Source organism: Pleurodeles waltl, chromosome 3_1, assembly GCF_031143425.1.
Source record: "Pleurodeles waltl isolate 20211129_DDA chromosome 3_1, aPleWal1.hap1.20221129, whole genome shotgun sequence".
NCBI lineage: Eukaryota > Metazoa > Chordata > Amphibia > Caudata > Salamandridae > Pleurodeles > Pleurodeles waltl.
The window spans coordinates 314,027,732-314,053,157 of record NC_090440.1 but is presented as its reverse complement, the minus strand read 5'-3'; the positions used below and the strand labels follow the sequence as shown (position 1 = coordinate 314,053,157).

Sequence of the window (25,426 nt, the reverse complement as noted above, 5' to 3'; positions counted from 1 at the left end):
ATCATGTGTACCATAATAAAGTTACAAACATGCACAAAATACAGTTGTCCAAAATCTTACTGATAGAAGATAATAAGGATTACCATAGTGCAAATCACCTAAACCCACAGTTTCTTCTGGTGGGTCGCTAACACCAAAGCCCTTTCCTCCTACAGTAATCTGTGAGATTTTGTGTAACAAAATATCTGCCTGCAGGCTTTAGCACAGTGCATTAACAAAACACCCTTAACAACCTGTAGCCTTTAGAGCATGTTTTTCACAAAAACAATCTGTCATAACTTTTTATTATAAACAGATCACACAAAGGGAACCTGACATAGCTTTTCCCAGTGAACTGATAAGGCATGTAAGCCTTTACCAATGGCTTGACACTGTGCACAACCCAGGTTTCCAGAAGTACACATAAACTAGCAACCGTCAGACATACATTTATAAAATTACCCATATCCAAAAATACAGTTGTCAAAACAATACGCATTCCATCTCAATAGGGCCTAACAAGAATCATCACATTTAAATTCTACTCGTAAGGTTGGTAGGAGAAAGTGACCAACAGCAAAACACTTACCTACTGTTGGGGTACTGGTTGACAGGTGTATGTGAGCCCTGGTCAAGCAGAAACCACAATCCTAGACAGGGTAAGGCACAAGCAAACCCCAAATTAACCTTTGCTCAACCCCTTAGTAGCTTGGCAAAGTGCAGTCAGGCTTAACTTAGAGGCAACTTGTAATGTATTTGTGCAACACTTCAAACAGTAAAACAATGAAAACACAACACAAAAAGATCCCACACTAGCAGGGATGTGGAATTCCTATAGCCCGACACCCGGGACATATTGTTTGGGGTCAAGGACAACAAGTTTTCATATGTATTTTGTCAGTGGGACAAGTAGGCCCAACCCCCTGTAGCACAAACCCTTTTGCTGCCAGTTTACAGAGAAGGGAACTGTCCGCAGTTGAGATAATGAGTGTCCATATGTTGATGCTGTTCTAACTTGTATTTATGGTTCATTAATGAAAAGCATTTATTTTATTAATATTGAGCGCTGTAAATAAACTTTTTAAGGCCACACTGCGCTATTGAAGTGGTTCCAGTAAAAAAAAAATTAAAAAAGTGTGCACACGCTGAAAAGGTTTAACAAAATGAGGCTAAGTATAATGCTCCTAGATGAGATCCAGATGTTTGCAGAAGCTTGTAACAAGAGTGATGATTCTTTGTTTTCAAAATAAAATGTTCTGCAAAAATGCAAGTAGGAAAAAAAACTATGAAATTTTAGGTTCTATTACTTTGAAGCGTCATTTAGTAAAATGTGTTGATGCATGCCAGGATTTCAAAAAAATATTCCTAGTGGAAAATCAGTGTAACCTTCTTCAACAAGATCATGGGAAGCATAAAAACAAACAACCACTGGTGAAGTTAACCGATCCAACATTTGTTGTGAGTCTTTTGGCGTCGTCAGTGTGTGTCTTGTTCTGACATGGCTTTTGTAACACTTCATTGTTGTGTGAGCTGCCAGGCCTTCACCATTGTAACAAACACTGGCAAAAAAGCAAAAATGTTTTTTTTGTCTCAAAAAGGACACGTTGCCACTAGTGGTGTAACAAAGGCCCGCAGCCCTTGCAGTGCGGGATACCCCTCCAGGTGGCCCCATCAGCATAGCACCTTCCCTGAGTGAGTCTGGAGGGAGGGCCCTCCATGTTCTTTGCATGGGGGCCTCCTCCAATTTCATTATGCCACTGATTGCCACAGTAGTTCCTGGCACTGAAGAAAACTACTTTGTGTGGCAATATGCTCCTTGTGGAAGAGCAGAATGTGATCACTCACAGTAAAGCCAGCCAATAGATAGAGAGAGAAATTGAAGTTTAATAAAAACAGAAATGTCTTTGTTAACGCCAGACCTATTTAGGGACCCAATTCTTAAAGAAAGTCACAAAAGTGCACCCATGGTATATGTCTTTGAATTAGTGGCTTTCATGAATTCAGAAGAACTTACAGAAGTAGACCAGGAAATCGTACTCCTAGAAAATATTTGTGAACTGTATTTTAGCACGAGCAAATATGCATATGTAGATTTACTCATGTGCAAATCTATTGAGCATTTACAAGTTCACTTTCCTTCCAACCACTTTCTTCCCAACCCTGGAAGAACTTCTGCTTCTGTCACTGTCAGAAGTAAATTTCCAACCATTCTCATTATGGTACAAGATGAGAGAAGAGCTAGTGAAAAACCTTAATGCAAGTTAGTAGGTTTGGGGACTGCGGTAGGCTGCGTTACGAGCGGATCAAGTAGAGTCAGAGAAGGGGTATCTGCTTTTTATATTTGAAGTTTTATTCTCTGTTTTATTCACAGGACATTCTCTTATTCAATGTTTTTATATATTTGGGAAGCCTTGTTTTTCTGCTCTTCTCAATTTCTTTCCCTTTTCCTTTAGGTTTCTTCTCCCTCTGGTCGGTCCTGGTTGGGAAGGATGTGGGCGTCTCCCTCGAACTCCGGGCATGAAGGGAAAAGAAAGGAACAGGTAAGTCCTTCTGTGGAACCGGGCTGTTTATTGTGCTCGTGGGGGAAGAAGCAGCAAGCAGGGTGAGTCCGTGAGGGGGTGGTCAGTGGTGGGGTTCAGGGTTCCTGGTGTCCATAAAGTGCCTGGTTCCCTTCCTTCCCCTTCCCTTGTGTCTCACTCACCCTCCCCGTACTTTCTCCCGCCTCCCTCGTGCCTTTCCCGGTGCCCGGGATTCCCCGTAATCCTCCTATCCCTAGGAGGGACCGTACCTTGTTAAGCCATGACCCTCCGAGGTCGTGGCGGTACTCTCGTCTCTCCGGCGTCTCTCTTTTCGCCGTTTCCCGCGGTTCTGTACACCTCCGGCGGTCCAACTCCTGTTTCCTCGATGGGGCTGCCGGTGACTCTGTTCTCTCGGTTGGCGTTCTCTCCTGTACGCACTGTTTCTCCGTCGCGTCTCCTCTGCTTCCCGGATCGTTGTCCGTCTTTTGTATTGCTCCCGGAACCCGGAAGTCGTCGTAGCTGTTCCGGCGTGGCGTCCCCTCGTTGTCAGGGGAACGCAACATATTCTCCGGGGAGTCTGCCGAGTAATGGCGAATTCGGGGTAAGTTAGACACGGTCTCCGAGACCCGTCTACAGGGACTCAAAGGCATTCCAGCCCTGGAACTATTGCTTACTGCTTCCTCCAGCCCCAGTATGTAGAACTGCGGAAAGTTGTAAAAAAAGAAATTGCTATAGCAGGGACTGAAACTGCATGTATTCAAGCCCTACTATATTAGTAGCCTGGCAAGATCAGAGAGGCTATTATCAGAGCTCTTACATAATAATATTGCTGCCATAATTTGTCGCCGCACTACATGGTACCAAAAGGATAAGTAGATTTTTTTTACAGGACAAGTAGATTTAAGAAGCAACCTGTCCCATGGACCAGTAGATATTTTATTAAATTCCACACCCCTGACTAGACTACAAAAATAGTGCAGAATAAAATAAAAAAAACAAGACCAAATTGACTAAAATCCAATCAGTAGAACCAGAGTTATATATTTTTAAAGAATAAACTGTGAAACAGTGCCTAAAAGCATAAATCGACAACCACAGCTATCTGGTCACACAGGACTGGGTCAAAATCAAAAGTTTAGGCTGACCACAATGGCATGTGGGTCGGACAGAGTCCTAGATTAGTCGTGATGAAGTTTTACCTTCTCAGGTTTTGTGCTAAGAGCCCCTTTGCGTTGGAGAGGGTGGACGGGATCAAGGAGAGCATCGCGGGGGGTTGTCGGCGTACCACGAAGAGCAGACCAGGCGTCACAACAGGTGGGCTTGAGCTTTCCAGTGGCGCTCTTCTGTGGACAATTGATGCTTGCTACGCAAAGAGACAGGCTGGCAGCAGCTCATGCTGAATGTTGGTGTGAGCTGCACAGTTCCAGTGTGAAAGAGCACGTTTGCAGTTGGTAAGAGCCCAAAAGCTTGATTTCAAGATCTCATGAGCCACACCAAGGGTCCAGAACCTAAGAGGCACCACTTTGAGGTTAGGACCTATCTGCAGTTGGGTCCAGAAGCTAGTTGAGGGGCCTTTTATGCCTCTGATGCTTAGATCAGGGGGCCAGCAGGCTAGCCCTTTGGGTTACTCTGGAGTCCTAGATCCAAGGTGAAGTTGCATGTCCAGTTCTTCTTCCCCAGGCAAGAGGGCAGCAGGTGAGCACAGCAGGGCAGCAGTTCCTTTGGAGCAGCAGTCCAGCAGAGTTTCAGTCCTTGTAGCAGCACAGCAGCAGTCCTTCCTTGCAGAGTATCCATAGGACCAGGAGTGTACTGAAGTGTTGGTTACTGAGGTCCTACCTATATACCCTGGTGCTCTGGTTCTGAAAGGTGGGAGAAGTTTCTAGACAGTGGCTCCATAGTGCACGGAATCCCCTGCCTCTTCTGCCCTGGCTTCAAGCTGGCTGAAGTGTCAATGCAGGCTTGTTCGACCCTTTGTGTAAAGGCAGAGGACAGACTATTTAGTTGTAAGTGGAGCTGGGATCACCTCCACCCCACATCCTGCTAGCAGATAGCCATCCAGGCACACATAATCCCTCTACTGTGTGAATGTTTGTGAGGAATTCACAAAGTCTGTCAGCTGCATTCTGTCATGTGACCCAGCCCATCCAGGTACACATTATCCCTCTACTGTGTGAATGTTTGTGAGGAATTCACAAAGTCTAATTGTCAGCTGCATTCTGTCATGTGACCCAGACCAGGCTATAGGCACAAAAGGGCCACTGGCAGAAAAATGCCAATATTCTAAAAGTGCAATTTTTATAACTTGATCAAAACCCCGACTATACCAATAAACAGGACTCCTCACCACAATTCCAAAGACACCAAACATGACATAGCCACCATTTGGGAAGTACAGCTTATTAAATGGACAAGGAACCCTCAATGTTACAACTAATTTATCCACTATTGAGTCACATTTGCAATACACTGTTTTGTTCTTGGCCCAGTCACTCCAATTTGACATCAGTTGCCATTGTGAACATACCTAAGGTTTGTAGCACATTAATTTGTGTTTCCAGTTTGTCTGCATGTGGTCTGCTAGCCATGGTAATGGCTGATAATCTTTTTATTAGAGCCTCACCCCTTATGACTCTTCTGACTTTGCTGGGGCTTGGCAGCAGAGACCCAGGGGCTCAAGAATGATGATCTATCAGCGTGTCCCCTTTAACTCTCGCTAATGGGATGTACTGATGGTCATATTCAGCCACAATAGTTGTGATCATGCGAACTTCCTCCTCCTCCTCGACGTCCACTGCTGTCAGAGGGGATTTGCAAGCTGTCATAACCTTTGAGTTGACTACGTCTGGACTCAGGTAAAGCAGTTCTCTGATACTGGAGGAGGGGAGCAGTGGCAGTGATAGATGATCCGCATGAGAAGTGGAGGGAGAACTCTGGAAAGACACAAGCCACACTGTACCTAATTCAGCTGCCTTCACATCTAATAGGCTCAACCACAATGGCAACACCCTGATGCTGCCTCCGCTTTCGATGCATTTTGATGTTTTTATCACTTTGTCACTCACTGCCTCTTCCTACCACTCTTTGCCCAGTTTCCACCCTGTCAGCCTTCGCAGCACTGCGGCAGTTCAGGAATTCAATCGGCCTTCTCCCCCGCCAAGTGCCTCACTAGTTCAGTGTGTTGTGTCATTACAGATATTAGTGCGGCCAGACACCAGGTGCAAAGAGGAGGAGCAGAATGCAGGATGGTCACAGAGGGGTTACATTAAAGGAGAGGCCATTGCTCCCAATACTGCTGCTCCCAATAGCACTGCTGCTTACTGGCCACCTCTCGCTTCAACCATGACCACCAATGTCGGCCACCACATCTTGCTCTGTGCTGCCGGCATCTGCTTGAATCTCCTCCTCTTTGCTCCAGCAACAGGTGCGGAATGCAGAAGAGGGATGGGCATGTCCACCTCATAACGTGCATGAGATGATGCTGGCAAACCGGAGCGCTACAGAGAAGCAGTGTAGGAGCCTGTGAGTACCGCAGCCGGGTAAGGCAGCAATGGAGACACCTCAGCTGCAGCTCCCTGTTCTGCTCACTCTCTCGCTCAGCCGAATGGAGCAACGATGGGTTGGTATGCCATACATGGTAGGCATTCACTTCCTTCCTTCCTGATGAAAGGAAGTCCCAGTAACGTTGATGCCTGGGCTGTGACTGCTCCAGGCTATACTCCTCTTCAGCCTCATCCTCTGTAAAGGACAAGTTTACCATGAAGTGCAACCCTCCACTGAATTACCAATGATAATTATTATACACCTTTGTGGTAGAGAAAGATTAGGTGGGGACCACCCAAAATAAACATTTCTTTAGATCTTCAGAATCATTGAAACCTTAGGCATAGCCAAAATGATCATTCAATCCTTTAGTTTATTTGATAGAGACAGCCGACACGTGTTTCGCCCCTTACATGGTAATCTACCCGGGGATTTCTCAAGGCTGTAAGCTTGATATAGTCTTTAATTTCAATTTCACACCAAATAGGGCAAGTAATACATCAAAGTCATATAGTTATTCCCGGGCTAAACCCCATACAAGCCTGGCAGCACTTTGCTGCGTTGTGGGCTTTTGGAGCTGTCTCAACCAATACACCTTTGTGGTGTCTTTTTCATTACCTCAGAAGGGTGAAATGTTGAGTGTACTCATTGAGATTTGTACCTGTTATGATGGGGTCAAGCACTGATTTCTGCAATGAATGAATTCATCCACTGAGTAATCAGACCTGGCTTCACCCAAGAACTCCACTGCAATGCTCCCTAATCTATCTGTAAAACTTCCATCGACTTATTGTGTAGCTGAGCCACATTCACAAAGGATATTAGTATTTATTTACTGATTCCAGTGTTCATTGGTTTGTTGCAAGTCTAGGTATCGAATCTGTGTTGTGAGGCCAGGTTATTTGATCACACTTCATGCCCAGTTTCCTTATTTCATGTATGTTTGTAAAGCACTCATCTTTGCAAACGTGGGTTTATTTTTAGGTTATTGGAGTGCCCAAGAATATAGCAGCGAATGATATTTGACAGAAGTGGAGACTCAAGGGTAACAAGTAAAAGAATGGAATACAGATTCAACATGCTGTGTGATATAAAGCCTAGACAAAAGATACCCGCCCACCAGAGAGAGTTGTTTCATATACTAACTTCTTTCCTGAAAGAACTAGGGTATTGTGTGCTAATAAATGCAGTATTAACACAACACTAACTAAAGAATTGTGTTTGTCCTGCACCTTTTGCCACATTAAAAAAAATATGTGGTGGAGGGCGCAAAACAATATTTTTTAAGACTTTCACTGTAGAGAGGGAGAGTGTGTGTGCGTTTTCCCTTGTGTTTATGTGAAAGTTCCTCGTAAAATCCAAGAGACACCTCACCATACCATACTGAAAGCACATGTACCCACTACTTTCCAGAAAATACATTTATTACAGGGGTGTAACACCCCAAACACCCCCACAAGCTACGCCCCTGCATATAACCCAGTCTTTCACAACAAACGTTTCCATATCCTGTCATCAATCGCCTTCCACACGATTAATAGATTATCTCCTTTGAGTGTCATTTGTTATCTTAAGTTCCATCTTCCAGTTGGTAGGTTTTACAAATAAGACACCATTGGGAAATTACTGACAACCCTGATAAATCAATAGTGCAACTGATGCTACAGAGCCCATCTTAGCCGCACGTCCGACGTCTAACTTCTAACATTGCATCCTGATTTGATGGTGATTGTTTTTCTTCACTTTTTAAATTCAATTGTTCATATTAAAATACTGACTAGAAAGCTTTTGTGTCACCTTCTACACACTAATCTCCTAATTATTAGGACATCACATGCAAATATATAATGTGTATAACTTACAACACCTAATCCTTGAGACTTTTTGTGAATCACTTAAAATTGTGTTAAATTGTAATCGGAAACCCATGGTGATTATACTATCAACTTTTGAAATAAGCTTTATCCATCTGCTATGGTTATAAATAGGTCTCAATTTTGGTTACTACACATTTCCGACTCCTACGCATCCTTCATCTGCAACTTACACACAGTTTGAGCTAAGCAACATGCAAAAACATTTTTCAAATATATTTTTACCCTTAATCTCAGCTACCCCCCTTTTAAGCCTGCCTTTAATGCCTCGATTTATCTCCTACTCATCTTGTAGCTGTCTGGTGACATCTCTTCTACACTCAGTTTTTTCTGACTTCTATTCCATATCTACCTCAGAATTCCTTAATGCTTTATAAAGCTTTATAGCCCACCATAGTGGGCTATACTGGCCATTAAAGGCCCGCTCCAGTGTTAAAGGCCATTATTGTCTGGTATAGCCCAGCTACAGCAGGCTATAAGGCTATCAGCATTACAAAACAGGCCAGCTAAAAGAACTACCACAGGATTCTTTTAGCTGGGCCTCTTTTGTAATGTTATATAGGCTATAAGGAGGACAGGCCCAGACTCACAACCTCCTTCTCCCTTTGTTTTTGTATATAAGGCTATTAAAACATTCTGCCACTAGAGGGTGAAATAATAAATAAAACAAAGGCCTCACGGAGCCCGATGGAATTTCACAGCTGTTGCTGTGGGACAAACACTGGATCCATCAAAGGAACACAGCTATGAAGTGGTGCAGTGTAATGCATGTTACCTTCAGTGTGTACTGTCTTTAGTCAAGAGCATATTGCAATTTGTTTTAAAATTCTAAATATGTGCTTTGAATGCTAGATTATCTGAGAGACATGGTCTTTTCCCAGCTATGAGCACGTCCTAACTGAGGATCACATTTAACAGCAGCCATTGAGTCTATTCTTTTACTGTGGGCCCCATTCATAATTTATTCCCATGAGTATGTGCATCATACAGCATGTGACTGTGATCTAAACAACAGCTAAAAACTCAGAACAAGCACCGGTAACGCAAATGGGCTTAGCTTCATGTGAAGGGGTTTGAAAATGGCTAGCCGACTTCCATAATAAAGCAACAATATGGGCTCCAACAATTGCTAATGCTGGAAGTAGGACCCATTTGCTGAACACGATGCATTATCAGAGCTAAGATATAACCTCAAAGAGCAGGTTTATAAAAATAATATTACGTTTGAATAGTGTGTTGTGAACCTAAAATGTGCAGGCATAAACATGTTGCATAGTGGTTACTTTTGACAAAGGGTCAGTATTTTAGTTTGCATCTTTAGGAAAGCCAATATGCTCACGTATATTTACTTTGTAAAACACAATGATGTAAAATCGACATGTTTTCACACTACCACAACAGCAAAGCGAAACGAATGACAGCTCAAAAGCAATTAGTGAGAACATTGTCTAATGAGAGAGCATCCAAACATCAAGCATCTCCTAAACAAAAATTCCACAAATCAGCAATTAAAATGTTGTTGCTCAAAAAATATTCTAAGTTATAGGGAGGGTGGGCTGAGGCATAGGGAATGAGCCTTAAGCCATGCTCGGATGCACCATGCTTATTGAAGAGACCAAGGGCGATTTGGGGGGTTCCTGCAGCCAATGGGAATGAAAGGCATTACAATGCTGAGAGAAGAAGGGGATAAGGATAAAGATGTACTATTTATTCTGGATTTCGCCTGCTGGATTCAAACAACTGAACTGTTGATATGTATTGACAATATATGCACTGCCACATGTTATATCTGTAGCAAGAGCTACTGCCACTCCGTGGTTGGAAAACTAATAAAAAGATTATGAAAAAATATACATATATGTACTGTATTCTCAAGCTATATTTTGCATCTGCAGTATAGCAAAAGGGTTATTTGATGGTCCCATCACCAAAGCCTAATGGGATCCCCTTGCAACCTTGTGTACCCTTGGACTGTAACTGCGTAACCTTGGACAGTCCATCTAAGCAGTAGCAAAACACATGAAAGTCAGTGGCTAAAGGGGGCTGACCTAACGCCCACTCTCGCCCTCTAACTCTTCTATTTGCACCTTTTTTAAGAATTGATAAAGCGAGGCGTTCCAAACAGCTAAAGCAGTAAGCAGTCAAAGCTAAAAAAAGGTTGTGACTTGAACCCTGTCTCTTTATCACACCCACCTCAAAGCACATCTTTGTCACTTCTCTCTTTATCAGAAATTATACCTGTTTTACTGTACGTTATTTAATTTAGCCTTTTCATGATGAACAGTACCATGTATGCCTCTATATGTAGCGCTTCGTGAAAATGCTTAAATTAAAAAGCAAGAGGAAAAAAGTATTAACTTGACTGCACGTATGTCTTAAAGCAAACCTGACTCAGTCCTGGATTTTGCAAACATATTCCTGAATATAAGGGGTAAAAGGAATTTACAAACGTGAGCGCTATGAGTGTGAGAAATGATAAGCATGACATTTTTATACAGACAGTAAAGGTTTGTGTCACTCACCCAGCAATTTGAATGTCTTCTGAGTTTCTTTCATATCCGCTTTATCGTCAACTCCTTCAATAGTTATATTTCCACCCAGTTTGGTATAATTAAATTCATTTGCACTCACTACAGATGAAAATAATATTTTATGTCTCACACTGTACAAGTAAATTATCAGCCAAGTTCTCTAACGAATCAGACGTACCCAGGTGTAGATTCTTAAATTCTTGCAGCGATGCACACGCACAAAGCTGGTAGAATACGTGGTAGTTTCTCTCATTTTCTGACTAAAACAAATGCAACAAAATACAAGAAAACGTTAAAAGTGTAATGTTAAACACGTCCGTGTTAACAAAATAAAAATACAATAATTAGTCGAACAAAGAATCAAGAGAATAATTTGTAAGTAATGCACTACATCTAAAATAATAGCCTAAATAAAGATTTACTGTGAAAAGTTGCAAACTCCGTTTGAGGAAGGCAGCCGTTCCTGCAACATATCCACTTACAGCCCCAAAATCATTTACTGCCCACAACAAAACATTATTGCATAATGTTTGAGGTGTGCTTGGCAGAAAACTGCTTGAGACTGACAAAGAGCCATGGAATGTTTTCGAAAAACAAACAGGAACTTCACAGGTGTGCTGTTCGGGAGTTATTTCTTTCACTGAAGAGCTACTATTGTACTTGACGAAGTGGTCGAAAACTGATTGCACGTAAGCAAAAATCACGGATTCCTCTTACTATGTAATCAGTGGCAGCCTGTAATTTGGGCATAGAGGGGTGGGGAGGCCACACACGTACACACATACTCACACCGATGCGTGTCCTAGTGTGCTCACATACGCATGCACACACTTATTCACAGCACCCAAGCACAAAAATACATACACACAACACACACTAAACATAAAAAAAATTTAAAAAATACATACTGGCTGCTAGCTGTGAACTTGCGTGGCCGAAGGGAAGCCTCAGTGGTTCCTGGGGGGTTGGGACTGCCGCCTCCTCTAATCGGCTGGCCTTGTTATGGGTTAGCAAATTAGAGAAGGTGGCAATCCCTTGCTTGTCACAGAATGGGATGTGGTCAGTGAGAGTGCTGTCCGCAGCTCACGCTTTGATGAGTGTCACTTATGGACAATCAGTCCAGGACACTTAGGCCTTAAAACTGAAGATTCCAGGTCTATCTGTGACGTGCCCCTTTGTCATGAGGGGGAGAACCTCCAAGCACCTTGCCAAGCTGAGGAGGTCCACCCACAAGGGTGTGAAATCTTTAACCAGGCAGAGTTCAGCTCAGGCAGCCAGACACGTGTGCATTTAGCTTATGTAATGCACATGGATACCATGGACAGAATATTGTCTGTCAGGCTGAGCTTTGCTCAGTCTGAAAGACACTCTTCTTATTTGGAAAATGGTGGGGGTGCAGGGCCGCTCCACCTTTAAGGAGAGGCTGCTGCTGTATAAAATGCAGATTTTTGCGGTACACTACCCATCAAAGTACATATTCTTATTGATCCAGATCCCTATAAAAATTAGAAAAAATATTGTTCTATGAAGGCGCAAATACCTTACCAAGTATTACTTAATAATAATATCGGAATAGCAGAAGAAATTCAAGTTCTATGTGTTTTTAGACCAACAGAAAGAGCACAGTTGTAACAAGGTATTATAATTCCTGCTTCTACAATGGTTGTTATGGCATTGCTGTGTTTACGCAACCCAATAATAATTAGTAATAGACCACACTGCAACATGGCCCCAGTCTTTAATTCACCTGTCCTCTCAAAAATGTTTGAGCCCATGTAGAAAACATAATTCTGAAAAAAGGATCCATCAGTATTTCCTCATATGAATCTCACTCAGAACTTCTATTGCCATAGAAGCATCATGAAATTTGCCTCAGTTTAAGCACTAGTGGCATAGGCATTTACAGTGCCCCTGAACAGTATATCACTTATTTAACATTCTCAGGATATTACCAAAGATGATGCATTACCCGTTACTGCTAGCAACGAAATCCCAAAACAATGTCTATTTTGCAAAAATCAAACATTACAGAGTTCCAAAAGAAATAACAATTGTTAAGGTTGGTTGGTGCTCAGTTATTCCTTGCATATAGCTGTTGTATCTGCCAAATTGTGGGTTATTTCTTTGGCTAACATACGTCTGCACTCTATCATTTTATACTGAATCTCAATAAAGAACTGGTGCTAGAAAGGCACAGTGTTTACTATGGAGATTCACTTTAAAGACTGCCCAGAGTCAAACGAGGCTGCTTTGAAAAAGGATAGCCCTGGCTGAAACTTGTTTGGGATTGCTTATGGTCCCTTTCAGATGGTGCATACTCTGGCTGTTCAGGTTGGATATCTATTGGACCAGAACCAAGGCTGATTTTCTTATTGTTGCTACCTATCTATAATGGCACATTTGTGCAAAAAAATTGATGGAAAGGAATGCAGTCCAGATTAATTACAATTGGCGGAGATTAATCAAGCATTTCACCCATCACTTTTCTTTTATGCCCAGACCTGTGTTCATTAGCTCACTGTCTTATAAGCATGAAGATGCACTTTACTGATGAATCCTAAAAATGCTACAACTAGGCTGGGGTTGTTTATGTTCTCATTCAGTGCGAATGTGTCCTAGTAGTTTGCACTGGACTCTTCCTGCTGGAAGAGTACCAAGGCTGATTTGCACTTGGTTAAAACGTTAAAGTGTTTGACTGCAACAAACACTGTAGCGCACTCCAATGACAGTTGGCCAAAGCTGGTTTCTACCTCAGAGTCCTACATAATTCTTAACCATGGCAAATCCACAGCCTTTCTTCAATCTTCCTACATTTATGCGAGCTGAAACAGGAACTACTTTTTCAATTCCTCAACTGTTCCACATGCCCATATTACACCTTTATACAGTAAATAATGCGTATTACAATTTCTACGATATAATTTCACTTACTTGAAAAACAACTCTGGATTTCTCGAGCAGGTAAGTTCGCATGTTCGCACCAATAATTTGGTATCTCTTGTCAAAACTGATCTCCATATATTTTCCAAATCGGCTGCTGTTGTCATTCCTTGTGGTTTTGGCATTACCAATAGCCTATAAAATAATGCAAGTGATATGCTGATTTAGTTTTAGTTAATGTGCCTAACTGAAGACTTTAGCTCGTGTGCATTCTTATGTTTGTTAGGGAATGTATTAGAAAGTGTTTATTTGACCTTAAAATTCAGGAACAATCACACAATTATCTTCCAGGTAATCTTATAAAAAAAAGTAATTCATGGTTTTGTGGGATGTGAATGAGGTCAGAATGGAAGCATTTACCACAGACCTTATGATGATGAAGTATTCTACCTATCACTATCACTGTTGTCTTTTGGCGATTATGCTGGTCCTGAGGCAGAGAAGATCACTCTTACTTAGTATGACCTTTTTCGCCCACTGGGGCTGTATAATAATTTTGTGACAGTGTGGTCCTAGTCATTATTATTACAATGTTTATGATACCTATCTTTTTCTACAGAGGATTTAGGGCCATATGTACAAACACTTTTTCCAATAGACACAGAATAGGTAAAAACCTTTGCTACATCTGGCCCTTAGTGATTTATTCGCATGGCAATGTGGATGTACTGTTATGAGATTACACCTTATTTCAGTTGATATGATGCGCTTGGTTTTTATTTCTATTTTCTTTTATGATTAATTTTTTCGTTGATTTGTTGGCTAGATTACAACAATTGTTGTAAATAGTTATGAGGTATTTCTTCTTTACCCGGGAGGATTAGGAATCAGTCCTACTTTAAGGTGGTGCTCGTATGTTTGGTTTAGGATCATTGGGGGTGTTACCTGTTTGAACACGAGTGCTTCTTTGTTGTTTGTTCTTTGCATCTGGGTGTTACTTAAACATCATGCACAGATTGTTTTGTTTTCCGAAATGCGTCTCTGTCCAGAGTTCATCTATTTCTGCATTGCAATCTGAGTGAGCGTGTTTCTATTTCTTAGTTGGAATTGCATGTATAAATAAATAAATATATATATATACTTGCTATAATAATACATTTTTAAAAATAGTAAATTATTATAAAAAATACAATCATTTTAATAATAGTTTTATATTACATATGTGTAAATATGCACACACATATATATGTGTGTTAGTTTAAATAAGTATATATATATATTTATATATATATATATATAAATATATTTAATTTACAGTATATTGTTAGATGCTAATATATTTAATGTTTACTATTTTTAACGATATATATATGTGTGTGTGTATATATGTATATATTTATATATATATATCTTAAAAACGATATTTTTGCATATATTTTTTGATATTAGTGTAAAAAGTTATTTTTTTTCAACAACATTGTAGTTTCCAATGTAGGTATAGGAAAACAATAATTTTGTGTTCCATATTTTTGAGACAATGTTTTTGTATCACACTATTTTTAGTTTTGATATTATGGGGCCGAATATGAGTTGGGCTACTGGAAAAACCAGGCTGCCAAACTGCTGATGAGGAGACCGCTACAGTGCTGGAATGCTCCCCACTTGCCCTATTACATGTTTTTTCCCTGGGCTGACCGGGGGAAACCTTGGTTTCCGCCGATTAGCCCTGTGAAAAACGTGCAGTGGCACTGGACTCGGCTGCTGCACTTGGGACCCCCCTAGCATCCTCTAAATGCTGCAAGGCAGATAGTGCGGTGCTCGGGAGGGTCCCCTGCACTGCCCACGATGATGTCGTGAGCAGGGCAGGGGCCCCCTTGTGGTGGCGAGCACTTGCTCTCCGCCAGACTTTTCATGGTGTTTGAACCATCATAAAAAGGCTGGCAGAGAACATGGTTGTAATCAGCACAGCGGCACTGACTTCATTGCTGCCGTGGCTGATTACAACTATGACTACCATCATCCTGTCATGATCAAAGATCTTGGCGGAGACAGTGGTCTTTTGGCTGTCCGACTGCAAGGGCCATAATGCAGTGGTCAGACCACCACAGCCGCAGCGGTACGACCTCCACCGCGAGTCTGACGGTCTTCAGACCGCCAGACTCATAAGGCCCTATGTCAGAGAACCCAGTAACCTTTGAGAAATCAGTCAACGTTGGAGTCAATAATGGAAACAGGAAAATCAAATCAATCATTCCTGCTTTTGCTAACCTACTGCTCCACTTGGCTAGCAGTTGTAGGAGATTTCTCTTCTGTTTATATCTTCTTCTCAGCACACTCTAAGCTTTTATGTTCTTTTGCAAATGTACTTCTCTTCCAACCAGCGTGCTGCCTAGCAACCAGCATGATAGCTTGCACTACTGAATTATTGAGCCTGCACTAGAATAAATATCTGAATTCTCTTAAACTACACATTTTTCAATTAATCATATTCACACAGCGGCAATATTACCTGTATCTTCTTGATGAAATCCACTCTATATGTACTGTTGGCTCCCTTTAGGGGCAGAAATTATGCACCTGCATTTAATTCATTTGCTTTATTCTTCATGTACCACAGTTATAAAACAAAACTCACTCACCTCTGTTATTGGATTTGTTGCAAGTACTTTGTCTTCCACATTTGCTTTACTGCTGGATTTACTGACTGTAGCAAAATATCTCATAGCATATCTGGCAGATACTGTCTTTCCTGCACCTGATTCTCCGCTAACAATGATAGATTGATTTTTATTGTTTCTAAAACAGAAAACAACATGCAAAGGTAAGTTATATATTTTATTTTAAATTATATAGGCATCTTCTCGGAATATGATGACATTCAATTCTCTTTTACAGAATATTATGGATTTGAAATGGATCTTCCACTGTAAATGAATCCAAAACCTCTTAAAAATGACTTCCACATCTAGGCTCCAGACACCATCATTGGGTCTGGCTACAGACAACTTTAGCTGCCTGGAAGAACGCAGTTCATCAAGCCTTCAAAACAGTACAAAAAGAAGTGGTATAGAATGAGTGTTGGCTTTAGGTTGGGCCCATCCGATGTTTTTTGAGAATTGCCATTGCTCAGTTGGACTGTCCTGCCATGCAATTTCATTTCTGTGGTTGTGACATGATGTGTTGTTTGTAATGGAGTGTCAGTATTCCTTGTTGTATTTACTTTGATGATTCAAGAACAATCTCATTGCTGCTTCACTTTGTTTAGTTCGTAAGGACATAGTTCTTGGATGCCTTAGCCTGCCAAAAATATGGGGCCTCATTCAAACGTTGGCGGTCAGAATGATTTGACAACCAAGACAGCAGTGAGGAGGCTGCTGTCATACTGGCGGCCTCCCCCCAAGTCATATTACGATGTTTCCATCAGGATGACCGGTGGAAACATAATATTACAACATTTCCACCAGTCAAACTTACAGAAACAGTGCCACGAACAGTGCCACGGTTTTGGCCTCGCATGGCGCAACAGCAACTTCGGAATGGGCACTGTCTGCACAGCATGGGCATTGCAGGGCCCCCTCTGTGGTCCCCAGCCCTGGCTTTCCGCCAGCTATTTCATGACGGGACCCTGCCATGAAAATACAGGTGGAAACAGGACTCATGATCAGCATGGCCACAACTCCGACCACTGTCACCCCATTGGGATCCATGATCCTGGCCGTGGCGGCAGTCCCTTGGTGGTACGACCACCAGGGTTGTAATTTGGCTGTCGGACCTCCACCGCAGAGCAATAAGCAGGTACTTCAGAAAATATGACAACATGCATAACTGCCCAAAATATGTGACTATTTGAGGGAAGAATTTGCAGTAAAGGTCTTGGGGTATCCAATGTAGAACCTGGAGCACAAGGTGCGGGCCACAGTTTCTGGATAACTATTGTGTATGTTATTGACCTCTCCTTAGTTCCACAGAATTTAGCTTATATGTAAATTCAGAAAATAGGAAATGTATCGGACCATCTCTAACATACACTGAGCATTCTTTCGTTACACTCTATCAAAAAAGCTAAATCAGTGCTATACATCATTTTTAAACTGCCACACTCATGGTAATCTGTATTTCTGGTGCCAAATAATGCTTTATTGAACTAATTTGGGAATCCTATGCTCACAACTGCTATTGAGGCTTTCAAGTGAAGGGCAAAGAGGTTAAAGGTGACTTCTTGTGGTGTTTGTCCTTGTTTGGGTCTAGTAGGGCATACGGCCAGACCAACTATTTCTTTGCATTCCTCTCACTCTTATCCTCTATTAAACCCCTCTCAATTCACCTACCCATATAATTATTTTCCTTCCAAAACATTGCTCTGCTCTCAAAACTATAACAATGAGAGAACTAGATATCTATTATATTGTTACCATCCGGTTGCCTAGATTAACTACACATATGAGTTCGCTCTGCTGCTTGCAAGTAGCACGTGGCTATGGATGGCTCCTCTGTTGCACCTGCGAAAGCCTGTAGAACACTTATTCTGACTGCCTATACTCAGTGCACACTGTGAGCAGCCCCTAAATTGCTCCTGGTTGGACCTTGCACAGCATTTATCATGGATGTATGGCTGGATTCTGTAGAGATCTACTGTATCAGGCACAACAATAAATTAATTCAAAATGCACAAATTAATCTTTCACTCCTCTTGACGTGAGTACATGCCAAAGTACAGTGACCTATAACAGGATTAGCGCATTATGTTGGTCTCATGAACACAATACCAAACCACTCCCCGCATTTGTCACACTATAGTTCATAATTCTTGCAGCCAAGCACTCACTTATGGTGTAGCATGCAACCCATGGGCTAATACACTTGGGCACATCATCAGAAGTATGAAGCACTTTATAAATGCAACTGCAATAAACACAGTATAATGCAGTACAATGCAAAGTGATCCAAGAAGGTACTGATCATAAACAAATTAAACCAACATACAATATTTAGGCATGTCCACCTACTCACCTACACCTACATTTTGGTAAATTATCAATATTCAATTAGGAGTAAGAAGAGAAATAAGGAAGGAAGCATGCTTATTGGGTGTTGCAGTCTATCAGTCCTAGGCAAAGAGTCAGACAGTTTTATAGAATCTATGAACTTAATAGAAGTTATTTCTTTCAAATATTTAATAGTTTCTGTGGATATGTTGTTAAAAATGACTGGACACTTCTTTTACACCTTGCCTGAATTAAAACATTTGTAAGCCCTTGCCTTGTTAACTGATTTCAAAACATTTGTACCTCGTACATGTGATAATGTGCTGTAGCTTGCTCTAATGATTGCACTGACGTATTATGTTGTGTGGCATACTGCAGTGATAGTCCAGCGACCTCCACCTAATTAAAAGTTGCCCTGTATTTGGAGTAAAATTAACATTCAGCAATATCCTACATACCTTGCCATTTGCTTGTATGCCTCTTCTGCCACAGCAAATATATGTGGATCCATATCACCCATATTTTGACCACTGTATGCATGGATAATGGCATCTCCATAGATTGGCAATTCTTTGTAGGGATTAATGGCAACCAAAATAATTCCTGTATAAAGGTAAAACAGAAATAAATATTACAATTTATTTTTCTACATTGAACATTTATTTAAGCTTCCTTAGTACTTGCCACAAATAAATGTTCAGTTTTTTAATGACAAAATGTTACGTCCAATATGTATTCTATGCTGATAGTTATAGAGCTGACCAACGCTTACTCATTCTCTCATTTTCATGTAGATAGCACATAGGATCACCATAGCATAAGTTTTATAACTTATAAAATGTTCCCTACTGTAGGATGTCAGAGGAAATGTCAACATCTGAAGACAGGTTTACTAAACTTTTCTTTAATGGTTTAATCTTACTAATATAAATTGTACCTCAGGATTGGCAAAGAAATTAGCCAAATAATCAAGGTTTTTGACTACTGAAAGAGTGTGTATGTAGGAATGGTCCTGTTGCATTCACTTCATTAGTCAGTGGTTCTGTAGCTTTCCTTCGGGACAAGGATTCATAAAAAAAACATATACAAGCTGTATTTATGGGAAAGTCGGGATGTTTGAGTTCATCAACGTAACCACATGTCAAATCCTCAGTGGCAATCACTCCTTTTTTACCTTTTGCCCTACAGCAGTGGTTCCCAAACTGTGCGCCGCGGCTCCTTGGTGCGCCGTCAAAATTAGCACACAGTCTGGAAACCACTCGGAGGTGCTTTTAATCGGTAGCTTTTCACCGTGGTTTTGGAAACAAAACCCCCTGCATTAATTATTGTGACCAGCGGAGGGCGCCAGAGTACCATTAATAATATCCCTATGACAAAAGAAAAGAAATAGTTTAAAATACATGGTTTTCAGGAACCTGAACGAGAGAATAAAGAAGTCAAACTGTAAATAGTGTAGGTACAGGTACAGGCTGGGATTACGTTCCCCCACCCGCCAAAAAAAAGTAACATAATGGGGAGCCGTGGCCAACACGGCCAATAGGTCAAAGGAGCCGGGGATCGAAAAAGTTTGGGAACCACTGCCCTACAGGATATCAAGGGTGATACCAAAGAAAATACCAAGTGCAACCAATAAAGAGGAAATGGTGGGTGCCTTTATGGGGCCACCACTTCCCCATCACTCTTGGAATGCTTCCTCTAGGCTGTAAATTGGAAGCGGCATATGAAGGTACACCCCTTGCCTATCCACAGTTTCTGCATCTGTCGGGCAATGCTGAGAGACATGATGAGGTGTTTTTCTTCTTGCCCAGCATCAGGGAGAACTCTATCCTCTTGGTACATCTTATGGTCATCTGTTCTTCTTTGGTGACTTCTCATGGCCTCCAGGTCAGGTCCACTCTGGACTCTTCTCATTCATGTTCATGGGTGGCTTAGTAGTCCTCAGGTCTTGAAGTGCGTGCCCATTATACTTCTTCTTAAGTCTTCTGGCTACCTGATCATAGCTGCCTGGTGTTTATTGGATTTACATGTTACTTTTCTAAATTTTATGTGTGACATTTATGACATGTTATTGACTAAGGTGTGAGTAACACTTTATCATTAGCAGCAAAAACAGTCATGTCCATGTAAGTAAATTAATTTCATGAACAATATGGATTTTTGCACTCTGGTAACTATGGCAAAAGTGCAGTATGAAGCCCTCTTAAAAAGTTACAATTACAGTATGAGAGCCATTTTCCAAATTATGAGTTAGTTCGGTTTAAGCATCATTAGAACATGTTCTTCATTGATATACACTGTGCCTATTGATCATGGGAAAAGAAATACTGTGTACAGGCAAGCTTTGAAAATAATTATGGGGGTCACTGCGACTTCAGTGGACGGAAAAGGCCGTCGGCTGAAGTCCCAAAGATCAGGTTGCTGCCAGTGCAGCCACCTTCCTGTGGGCCCCATTAAGAGTTTCACACTGGGTCAGCGGGCGGAAATGGTGTTTCCGCCTGTTGGCCCAGCAGGAAGCAACCTACTACATTGACGCCAGCTCATAATAGATAGTGAACATCAAGACGGGGCTGGCAAGGGGGGGCCCTGAACTGTCCATGCCAAGTGCATGGGCAGTGCAAGGCCCCTTTGAGCCCCCCGCACCCGGTCTCTGCCAGTAGTTACATGGCAGTGCCACCGCCACAGAACTGCTGGCAGAGAAGGGGGTTGTAATCCCCAGGGCAGCCCTGCTTTCAGCTCAGCCCTGGTGGATTAGGAATGCTAGCCCCTCCTATGGAGGAAAACAGGCGGTGCTGGTCGGTTTTCCTCCACAGGTCTGACCTCCACCGCGACCCAGGCGGTCTTAAGACTTAATGAGGCCTTATGTGTAGTCATATCAAGCAGAGATATTTCCTAGCATTCTAGGACTAGTAGTATTTTAGTAATGTAAAACCAGGTCTACAAATCCCAGAAAGCAAATAGACAACTTGGAGAAGGACAGTTAGTCTTGTATGGATCTTCGAAGGCAGCTATGCCCATGCCTCTTTCTCAATTGATGTGAACTCTGGCCCTCTTATTTCCTTATCAAACTCTCCTGGAGTGGTCCAAAGGAGACTTGGGTGACAAAGTGGAAGCAACATCAAGGTAGAAGCCCGTCTTGGACTGGATGCGGTTTGCGCTCCTCAGTCTGCTCCTACTTCCTCTGCTCTTACTTGTCACCTCCTTCATCATTCCACTGTTCCACTGTCCCCAGCCATACCTGACAGAACTGTGACAGTGAAAAAACTTATATCAGGTAGAATAATTTCCACCAGATATTGTCAAACAACAAAAACTCAAATGCCTCATTTGGGAGTTCTTAAAGGGAAAAAATAATCCCTGCTTACTTCTTAAAAACATATGAAGACAATTCCATTCCTATCTCAGTTGCGCAGACAGGGATAAAAAGTGAATCAGGAAGTGGAGGAATTACCCTAGGCTGTGCCTACAGATGATCTGTGTAGACTAAATACCCTGATTCAACATTGAAACGATGTGATCCACATTAGTGGTAAAATAGTCCATCCAAGAATTTTTGCCCAGTTGGGAACAGCAGGGAGGCTGAACAAGCTACACCGGCCTCACAGTTACCAGTTGTGCTGCATTACACCATGCTGGGCATTTCTTCTTTAAAGTGAGCCTCTGTGGCGGCCAGCAGGGGCATGGAGTCATTATTACCCTCAATGTTCAAATCATAGAAAAAGTCAACAATGCTGTTTCCAAGTACCCCCAATAATAATTATTCTGTTTTTTCAGATATTTCAGTGACTCGTGATCTGTCACTGAATCCACCTGTTAGTATTTCATCAGATTATGTGTGCTTTTCTAAGACATTTCATAGCCTTGAGTGTATTTTGTCTTCTATTATGACATTATTGGAAAACTCTACAGACAGCTCTGATCATATCTTGGATATCCTAATGGTAATACTCAAAGAATTACCATTAAAATTGGTTGCCAATTTCAATCTTAACAGTTTAAAAAGTTCCACAACCCGTTCTGTTGAGTCCGGTATACAAGTTGGTCATCTTGGGTGAAACTCACAGATGAAGGTCAAAAGCTGTGATTCATCAATGGATCTTTCGCCATCTGAAAGATCTATTTAAAGAAAAAAATCCATCTGAACCAGAGGTTGACAATAACCAGGTGGGGTCTCTTAGCCTGGTTCAGGAATAAGTAACAAAGTCTTTTCTTTAAAGAACACAAAAGGGAAAAAACGCCCTCTAATGCGCAGTAAGATGTGTCTGTGACTGGTAAAAGAAAGGTGAAAATAAAACTATGGATAATTTGTAAGAGAGGTTCAAGAACAGTTACATTTCCTATGTTTGATTTGCAGGCTGAGGTGCCTGCCACCCAACCAATATTATCCCAGGTGCCAGTACATGTAGTACCATGTGGAAAAAAAGCAAAGGAGGTCAGAAGTCCAACCACAAATAGAAAGTCTGATGGTGTTATAGTTAGTATGGAAATTAATCGGTTACAGGACATTTCCATTGTAAACGATGGAAGGGGTGATGCCTTTATACTGTTTTAAACCATCTGCATAACCATATGGTCCATCAAGAGGGCTTAGATCAAGGTACATTCTACCTATCAAACATAGATGCTCATTGGCTCATCAAAATGGATGAGCTCTGTCTGTGATTTTGATGACTCTTGATTTCATTTCATTGTTCTGTTTGATGATGATGATGATTATTGAAGTAGATCATTTTTGTTGAATTTCTTTAGCTCAAGTAGCTAATTTGATAGTGAACACATATAAGTTTTTTATTTCTGAAGGGATTTATATAGGACCATATTTTCCAAAATCATATATGCCTATAGTGAACACGTCACAAGGACCTGAACAAGTCAAGCCTTCTACAAAATTGCACAGTCTCAGCAGAGGAATTGGTGCACAATGCAAAACTAACCATAGTCTCTTACGAGGCTGGTAGTACAAGGGTAACTCTATAAAGTCAGAATTTAGTCCTCGAGATGAAGGATGGTGAATTGTCACAAATGCAGTGGCTGGCAGGGGCCTTAATTAAGGATAAGGATTTGAGGGCTCCCTTGTGGAAATCTATTTAATAATCCTAGTAAAATCCTCTCCTGGAATTTAGCAGTCCGCTCAAAAAGTGCAGAGAAAATCCTCAATCTTCTCCTATTAAGTCCAGGCACCACATATCTACAAGAGACATGGTAAAGATTACTTTGGGCCTGAGTATGACTTTAGTGGTCTGACTGTCAGACAGCCAAAGCAGCGGGTGAGGGTGCATCAAGCCTGCGGCCTCACCCCCTGTTGCTTACGGTATTCCCTCTGGTCAGCCTGGTGGAAACATTGCGGCCGCATAGGCCTCGGCTCCCTTAGGGAACTGAGGACAATACCGTCGCACACCAGCACCTCCGGAATGCGCTCTGTCTGCATTGTAGACAGAGCGCATTCCGAGGGTGCTGGCAGAGGGGCCCCCAGCATTGACTTTTAGCCAGCTTTTTATGGTAGCGCAAATGCCATGGAAAGGCTTGCTGAAAGTGAAGTCGTGATCAGCACGGCGGTGCCCCCATGGGCACCGCTGTGGCTGAAAACAATTTTGACCACCGCCAACCTATCGGGATCCATGATCCTGGCGGTGGCAGCAGTCTCCTGGTGGTCCCGCTGCCAGCATCATAATCCCGGACCACCATAACTCATAATGAGGCCCTTAGTCATTAGCAGTCCTGCAGAAAAATACAGGAAAAAGCATGCTTGAGGTGGCTTAGCCACATTGATGAGTACCAACTATTTGTTGTCACCCTATGGTACTTCGATAATTGATTATAAGCTCCTATTCGCTTTTTTCCTTTCTTAATGATTTGATGGTGATCAATAACATTTGAAGTGACCATAGAATCTTAACATTCAATATTGATGGCAACCATAAGATTATATCCCCTTGACAGATTGATAAAACTAAGGGGCACAACGGGGTGCATCTAAATATCATTAATGGTAGGGTATCTTGGAATATTCTGAATAAATTGAACCTATCTAGAGAAGTAAAAAAGAGCCATAGAGAAAATTCCAGCACATGGTTCGATTTCAGCAGAGTCTTTTGCAGAAGATATGCAAATATTTGTAAGGGCTAATTCGATTCTGCCAGTGAATACTTGCAAAACACCTTAGAAGCTTAGGAAAAATCCTAACGGGTTTTTATTTTTAACAAGTTAACAAACTTCAAAGACAACTCATTTAGTGCTCAAATGCTACATAGTAAGATTATAGATTGTTTTAGAAGGAGGTGGTTGGCAAAAAAAAAAACAGACATGGCTTGGGTAGAAATGCTGTAAAGGGGTGATAGTATACTGACGACAAATCTTTTACATGGACATGAGCATTTTAGTTTACATTTGGTAGATATGCAAGACATAAGTTATAGTACTCTTGAAAGTTATTTGAAATATTTTATGAAGAATAGCTCCATGGAATGACATTCGCCTTGTGGGGAAATATAGAGGCTGGGAGAATTAATACAGACTGGATGTGTCCCGGCGTGTCAACCTTTTTTAATCTGGAATCTAGAGCACAGTGTTTACTGCTGTATGTTATTGTATAGTCTGATCTGTCCCCCTCTACCTTGTGTCACAGATGTTTGGCGGCAAATAAATTGGGATAACAAATCGTGTAATCTATGTAAGGGGGCTGTACAAACGGTAGATCATGTCTTATTTGGAGGCTCTGCTTTAAAATTCCCTAGATGTTGTTTCTTAAAATCTCTCTTTGTGAAATATGCTATTAAATCAGCTAGAGAAGTTTCCGAGATGTTATACAGCTCAGCTAATGAAATGATGCACTAATGAAATTTGGGCAGACGATATATAGCTCTAACACTCCATGTGAAGGACAAGGTTGCGCAATGTGCATTGTTTGCTATTTATGTCAGACTTCCCCCATTTTAAGGAACTTTAACCAATGGGCACAGGATCAAAGCAAACAAAGTGCCATTCACTCAGATAGAGCTTACTGGATGTCTTCATGGAGGCATTAGTGGTAATGCAAAAGCCCTAGTAGGGAAAAAGTGCTATTGAGGCTGGAATGCTCACGAGTTCTGAACCTTGCTTTGTCCCAGTCTAAAAAGAGATGG

General features: G+C 41.6%; 1 protein-coding gene across 1 annotated transcript in view; it reads right to left on the bottom strand.

The window, feature by feature from the left end:
* MYO5C (myosin VC) overlaps positions 1–25,426 on the bottom strand; it is a 717,152-nt gene that overhangs the window by 553,265 nt on the left and 138,461 nt on the right. Inside the window, exons 4-8 of the mRNA XM_069222459.1 lie at positions 18,767–18,911; positions 15,963–16,119; positions 13,375–13,518; positions 10,622–10,703; positions 10,435–10,542 (exon numbers count right to left, since the gene is read on the bottom strand). Coding sequence (XP_069078560.1) covers positions 10,435–10,542; positions 10,622–10,703; positions 13,375–13,518; positions 15,963–16,119; positions 18,767–18,911 — 636 coding nt within the window. The remainder of the gene's footprint in view (positions 1–10,434; positions 10,543–10,621; positions 10,704–13,374; positions 13,519–15,962; positions 16,120–18,766; positions 18,912–25,426) is intronic.